This window comes from Oncorhynchus clarkii, chromosome 4 (genome assembly GCF_045791955.1).
Source record: "Oncorhynchus clarkii lewisi isolate Uvic-CL-2024 chromosome 4, UVic_Ocla_1.0, whole genome shotgun sequence".
Taxonomy (NCBI): domain Eukaryota; kingdom Metazoa; phylum Chordata; class Actinopteri; order Salmoniformes; family Salmonidae; genus Oncorhynchus; species Oncorhynchus clarkii.
In genome coordinates this window covers 74,486,706-74,494,205 of record NC_092150.1, presented here as the reverse complement: position 1 = coordinate 74,494,205, position 7,500 = coordinate 74,486,706, and the positions used below count along the sequence as shown (strand labels likewise).

Here is a 7,500-nt window from a genome sequence, read left to right as displayed (position 1 = left end):
CTTGTCAGCTCGGGGATTTGAACATGAAACCTTTCAGGTTACTAGTCCAACGCTCTAACCACTAGGCTACCCTGCCACCCCGAGGAAAAAGAAGGCCAAAGGCACCTGTGTCTTGTGTCAGAGTGACCTCTTGGTCAGACTGCTGCAGCTGCACATATGAGGGAAGGGAAGCCCCCTATAGTTCAGACAGACAAGATATCATCAGTTTTCTATTGTTTTCATCACATGATGCCTGCAGGTTGCAATGTCAGCAACACGTTGGAAATGTTTTTACATGGTTTTTGCTATGAAAGGACCTTGAGAGAGAGAGAGAGAGAGAGAGAGAGAGAGAGAGAGAGAGAGAGAGAGAGAGAGAGAGAGAGAGAGAGAGAGAGAGAGAGAGAGAGAGAGAGAGAGAGAGAGAGAGAGAGAGAGAGAGAGAGAGAGAGAGAGAGAGAGACCCTATATTGGGGTCCTGGACTAAATAGTGATTGGGGAGAGAGAGAAAAGGTCCTCTCCTCTAACCCCCATGTCAGTGTGTTCCCTCTATCATACTAAGCTCCTGGCTGAAGAAGACGGAGCTGGTTGCCAAGGAGACGCACCACCTTCAAGGAGGACGAGAGCTCTCGAAAATCAACCCATTTATTCCTTACTGTGACGTGAGGACCAGTGATAACAGTGACTAGTGTGTGGTAGTGTGTTTACTGGGAAGCGTATACCGTAGCCTCGTTTTTCGAGCCATTACATTCTTTCTCTCAATGACTACTGCATCACATCTACTGCTCCGAGGCCATATCAGTGACATACAGTTTGACTGTAACAGCCTCCTCCACTGCTCACCATGTTAATGCCAACTGTCCTGGCAGTATGTTTCCCCCTCCCTTAGTGACAATGAAATCACAGAGACTATCCTCTTCCTCCCATTGGCTGGGAAGCACCATGGTGATGCCCTCTGATTGGTCATGCCCAGCATGCACACTCGGCCAATCAGGCTCACTGTATCCATGAGACTGAAGCATGTAGGGCTATTTAAATCCAACCAGAGACACACAAGATTGCTTAGATGTACATTTCTATTTTTTTAAAGCAGGGGGGAAAGGTTTGCGAGTGGACAAACAGTTGCAAATCGAGACAGACCTGCTCGCTGCAAAGTGGTCGACCCATCTTCGGGGTTAAACTAACCCAGGGCAAAGCGTGAGTTGATTGAATGAAAACAGCGTACCAATTCAGGTTGTACTCTTCTATCCCTCTACCCTGAGTTTGTTTATAAATATTGATAGAACTCTATCCCTTACTTGCATTCATGCCTACTTTGCCCTCAATGAAGCTGTGGCAGTGAGCGGAGACTGAACAGTGAAATCATGTGGACAGGATGAACTAAAGCTGGAGGTCTCTTTTCTCCTGTACAACTGTGTCAGGGGGGCACTGGGTATTGGTTGTTCATGCCACAGGAACATGGTACAAACAATGTTCTACATCTCACAGAGGAGCAGCATTCGAAAGAAAAGCACCGGATGAAAAAGACGACGTAAGTCAGCTGCCATTTTGTGTTCGCTCTTTTTTATTTGAACAACGTCACATTTTCACTGACCATAAAATGGCGGATAAGTCCTCTCCCGCCAGGTCAGCCGTTACGGTCGTTTCGAGATTTGTTTTAGTTTAATATCACCTGCAACATATGCCGTAATGGTGACCATAATTTTTTGATGGACTTTGGAAACACTTTTAAAAGATTTGTATTTTGTAAATCAGATTTCATCCAAACATTTTTTGCATTTTTTTATGCATTTTCTACAGCCTTATCTTAATTTCAAAGTAAACTACATGTATGACCCTTGTACATTAAAATGTCTGAATGTCTCAACTGTACCATAATTTATGTAAATACAAATAAATCATTTTGATTTATCTTTCATCTCTGTGTTTACACTGATGCCATTTACAGCTTATTTTAAAAGTTCAGATTTGATTGTGTTGATTAAAACATGAACTACCTGGTATTTCAATTGTACAGACAGATAATGACCCCCATGTACCTTTAAGGTGAGTGGAAACTATAGTAAAAGGAGAGGTGAAAGTACTGTATAGCAACGACCCACGCCATCTTTCCGTAACCCTAACGATGACAACAAACAACAACAGATAGCCTACTAATATAGTCATGAAAATGAAAGGTTCTTCCCTCCAGGAATTCTCTCAACCTTGACTGGAAAGGGAAGGTGTAATTGGCAAAATTGGTTAATGAAAATGTACATATGTCCAAATGTACATGTCTGTGCAAGACTGAGACAGTCTAATTCTTTAAATACTGTATCTGTAGTCTAAATTTAAAAAATTCACTACTTCATTCTGAGTTTAAGTGTCAGCAGCAGTTTAACGTGCCAGTGAGAAAGAGGAGGAGAGTGATTCAAGGGCTAGACACATTAATGCAGATGTTTTATTTAGCCAGAGGGTATACAGCCTTTTTAGCTGAAAGGGACAGGGTCCACTCCCACTCAATTGATTTTAATTATTATAAATCAATGCCTTATTCTGAATACTTAACCAGAATGCAATGTCTATGAGAAAAATGTACTCGACTATTATTTGAGACAGTTTACGTCTGGGTTTAAAACATCCCTGGGGCACTGGGAAGAACATAGAAAAGTATAAGAATGTGACAAACAGCACAACTTCCATTTGAAAGATCATCTAAAGATGGAATGACAGAGGAGGGAAACTATATCATTTTGGCAGTGGTTCTATCCCTGGTCAAAATTATTGTTGGTGATGTATTACATAGCCTACCTACTACAGTATGTGGTGGTGGGATGCAATTGATTTGCTCAAATCTCCTGCTTTTGGTCATGTCAGTTTAGTGAGAAATGGAAATTAAAATTACAATTTTATTGTCTATGACAACTATTTGTTTAACTTTTTTGTGCGAAAACACTGATGATGCTGAGGGGAAGAACAAATGCTTGACACATATCATGATAACAAACGGATGTCGAGGCCCGAGACTCGACAACATCAGTCATTTTCAGCTAGCTGGCTAGCTACCACTGCGAACTCACTTGCATCAAACTTGAGAAGCAATTACTTTTCCTGTATGGCAGTAGAAGTTGGGTTGCCTCAAAATCGGCCAGTCATTTTACGGTGATCACCAAAAGACGGCACGTTTATTTTAGTAACAGGAATTCTAGGTACTTCTTCTAATCCCAAAAATGTGAACAAGCTAGCCTGGCTAACATGTGACGTTAGTGTAGCATATCTAGCATGCTTGGTTTTATGATAGCAGTCCATGGTGAGTATTCCTGGCAGTGCTATCGGTTGAACATTTCTGAGTGCAACCAAGATGAAAATGGAATTTGCTTGTTTCTGTACACAGTTTATGTTACTTTTGAGCCGATTTGTTGTCACAAGTAAAATACTTCCTGCCTGCCTCCTAGGTAAAACATCTTCAACCTGTCTCTGCTGCTCTCGTTTACCATGGTGACTGAGCCCTGCTTTCTCATTTACAACGAGCCTCATCCACTGAATCTGCATATCAGTGCACCATGGTGCCTATTTCTGCAATGGCTTAAAACACTGTGTAGTTCATCCATACAACCAAACTTTTCCTTTTCAGTAATACACCCAGGACTGAACCCACTTTAGTGATAAAATCATTCCCATTAAGCAGGTATTCCCTCAGGGGTACGCACAATGCCGTAGGGGGTACACCAAATAAAAATGTGATTCACAACATACAGAAGTGTGCTGGTTATCAAGGGGCAAAGTATTGACATGTTGTTTTGAATTGAGAGACGAGCTAAAAGTTGTATTTATTGACCATCATTTTCACTTGTCTGACCGCTTGTATGATTGCGAGTTTCTCACATGACTGGCCGATCTGAGGGATGTTTTTTCCTGCCTGAATGATCTGAATCTAGGATCACAGGGACTCGCAACTATATTCAATGTGTGGGACAAGATTGAGTCTATGATTAAGAAGTTGGAGCTCTTTTCTGTCTACATTAACAAGGACAACACACAGGTCTTTCCATAATTGTATGATTTTTTTTGTGTGCAAATGAACTCAAGCTTACGGACAATGTCAAATGTGATATAGCGAAGCACCTGCGTGCACTGGGTGCGCAATTATGCAGGTACTTTCCCGAAACGGACAAACAACTGGATTTGTTATACCTTTTCATGCCCTGCCTCCAGTCCACTTATCGATATCTGACCAAGAGAGCCTCATTGAAATTGCAACAAGCAGTTCTGTGAAAATGTAATTTAATCAGAAGCCACTGACAGATTTCTGGATTGGGCTGCGCTCAGAGTATCCTGCTTTGGCAAATTGTCTGTTAAGACACTGATGCCCGTTGCAACCATGTACCTATATGAGAGTGGATTCTCGGCCCTCACTAGCATGGAAACTAAATACAGGCACAGACTGTGTGTGGAAAATGATTTAAGACTGAGACTCTTTCCAATACAACCCAACATTGCAGAGTTATGTGCATCCTTTCAAGCACACCCTTCTCATTAACCTGTGGTGAGTTATTCACAATTTTTGATGAACAAATAAGGTTTTATATGTAAGATGGCTAAGTTAAGAGCAAAATTATTGATAATTATTATATTATTATTTGTGCCCTGGTCCTATAAGAGCTCTTTGTCACTTCCCACGAGCCAGGTTGTAACAAAAACTCACACTCACTCTGATGTTTAAAAATGTATTGTATAGTGTGTGTGTGGCAGGCTTACAATGATGGCAAAAAAACAACATTTGAGAGTGCACTGACCCTGGTTCTAGAGGGGGTACCCAGCTGGAGGTTGAATGTTTGAAGGGGTACGGGACTATAAAAATTTTGAGACCACTGCCATAAAGTAATTCTCCTGACCTCATCCCTGGTCTTGCTGGCAACAATCCTCACAAAATGTCTTCTTTGAAGAGGAAGTATGAGAAACAATGCATTTTTACCCTGAAGCCTGACCCCCAGAGGAAGACCAGCGCAGAGATCGTCACTGAAGCCAGTTGTTCTCTGAGGACCACAGACAGCTGTTCAGGGAGACCTCCTCTCGAGCCCAAGATGCTCAACCTCCCTCTATGTTCAGGGTAGGGATCTGGTTAAAACCCCTATCTTGTAACCCCCCTAGAAGTAGTCCAGTGTTACATCCATACAGTGTACTGAATGAATAAGGTCTCTCTTTTCCTCTTTCAGCATCAAGGCTTACAATTTTGAAGCACCAGACTTCAGACCCGGTTCTGGAACTCGCCTGTCTCCTCTGGAATATGTGGGTTCTTCTCCTCATTGTTCATCTCATCTCCTCACTGTTGAACTGTACATTAATCTATGTATATTCTTGTGAACTTGTTGGGGAGCTTAGAAAGCCTGAGTGTATTGTTCTGACTATACATACTACATCAGTGCTTGGTCTCTCGATGAGGAAGTCATTTTTGTGGCCTACCAGAAGCCCAGGTTGCCAATGGCCCAGGATGAGGAGCCAGACCCCGTCAGCCCCGTCAGCCCTCCCCTAAACCCCCTCTGACCCCCTGGACCTGAAGACGAGGGTGGCAGGGGCGAGGCCGCTCCTCCTCAGAGCTGGCTGTCTGACAACACTCCCACCTGTGGCAGGTTCAACAGAGGGTAAAGGGAGATGGAGAAAGAGGGAGAAATGAAAGAAAGATGGAGAGTTAGGAAGGGAGTGAGACAAAATTGCAAAAGCAATGGAACAAGAGATGGGAGGTAATATAAAGAGAGAGAGGTGCAGGGTAGGGTTTTTGAGCGAGGGGGAGAAAAAGGGAGTGGAGAGGGATGGTCAATGGTTGCAATAAGCAAAACATGAACACTTTATTATTGTAAGGCAATATCTCCGCGTGTTGTCTGCCAGTCATTTTATTATTAATAAATCATTTGCACAGGCAGAGGGCTGGAGCAGCTCTTCTCCCAAAGGGAAATGAATGGAACCATTCACAGGAGGATGTTAAACCTGATTTACATTCCCACTTGGTTGGTTGAGGTGGAAAACGTTATTCGCTGCAGCTGGTTTCCAGGTGGTTTAGTCTTCTTTTTGTTAAGTGTTTTTTTTATGTTTTTTGTTTAAAAATAATTTGAATTTTTATTTATAATTGTTTTTGTCTTCTTTTTTGTATCTTTGCTTGCTTACTGTATTATAAGGCTTTTGGGAAAAGCTAAAATGACTGTGTAGAGTTTGGTTATTTGTACATTTTCTAAACATTATTTTCTAATCTTTCACAAAATCAAAACACAAAATGTGAAAAGATGGTGAGAGCTTTGAAGGCAGTTCAGATCCAATAACTATAATATCTCTTCACTATACTGTGTTTGTAGGGAGGGACAGTGTGAGTTCAGATTCCAGCCTAGGGCAGAGGGAGCTGTCAGCTAAGAGAAGAGGCAGGAGAGCCCCTTGTACTGAGCCTAGTGATGGAGAGAAGAGAGACAAGGATTAGGGGAGGCCCCTCGAAACCTGCCTGACACAGGACCAACAGTGAAAGGTACTGTATGCCTACACATTTCTCTACATTTCATTCCTTGTTCTCTCTTTCATTCCTCCATATCCTCTTTCTCTTCTCGTCTTTCCACTTTGTCTCACTTCTGGCTGTCCACCCATCTCTTTTTTTCTCTCTTTCTTTTCCCTCGTGTCTTTTTTCTCTCCCTTTTGATGTTTTATTTTACTATTCTACTCTCTTATTCTACCTCTTTCTCCCACTTCTCTCTCCCTCCCTCTCACCTCCTCTCTCTCTCTCTCTCTCTCTCTCTCTCTCTCCCTCCCTCCCTCCCTCCCTCCCTACTTATCTTTCTCTCTACTTCTCCCTCCCTCCGTCTCTCTCCTTTTGGCGTAGGTGACATTAAGTGTAGATGTATTGGCACACAAAGGATTCCATGGTGGCCATTACCACAGTGTTGAATTATACCTCCTGTTCTTACATTTCACAGCCTGGCTCAACCCTGATGCAATGTTTTGGCCACTCTCTTTCAGTGTGTCCGATTCAAAGACTTTGACTACCCCTCACCTCTGTGCTTTCTCCCTTATTTTGGTTCTTTACATATGCAGATTGCCTTCAAGTTTATTCAAGGTATTTCACGAATTTCTCCTACTCTTCAATGAAACCAGAACCTTAGGAGAGAGAGGGAGTAGTTTTAGCCAAATGTGTATGAAAATTAAAATCTTATAAGATATTCTATGAGCTTTCAGCCACCCCCATCTAAGTCTAATGGACAAGTCAACCTCAGTCTTCAGCAGTGGTGTAAAGTACTTAAGTCAAAATATTTTGAAGTACTACTTAAGCAGTTTTTGGGGTGCCAACTTTTACTTTTACTTCACTACATTCCTAAATAGAAAAATGTATTTTTTACTACATACATTTTCCCTGACACCCAAAAGTATTACATTTTGACAAGAAAATGATCGAAATCACACACTTATCAAAATAACATCCCTTGTCATCAATACTGCCTCTGATCTGGCGGATTCACTGAACACAAATGCTTCATTTGTAAATGATGTCTGAGTGTTAGAGTGTGCCCC

The 7,500-nt window shown here is 42.0% G+C and overlaps 1 protein-coding gene across 1 annotated transcript in view; it reads left to right on the top strand.

Annotated features, from left to right (window-relative positions):
• The first annotated feature begins 4,886 nt into the window (after positions 1-4,886).
• The window catches only part of LOC139408048 (armadillo repeat containing 2), an 8,730-nt gene continuing 6,116 nt past the window's right edge, over positions 4,887-7,500 (top strand). The window contains 7 exon segments of the mRNA XM_071151873.1: positions 4,887-4,992; positions 4,995-5,058; positions 5,151-5,244; positions 5,422-5,469; positions 5,471-5,597; positions 6,303-6,418; positions 6,420-6,466. Coding sequence (XP_071007974.1) covers positions 4,887-4,992; positions 4,995-5,058; positions 5,151-5,244; positions 5,422-5,469; positions 5,471-5,597; positions 6,303-6,418; positions 6,420-6,466 — 602 coding nt within the window.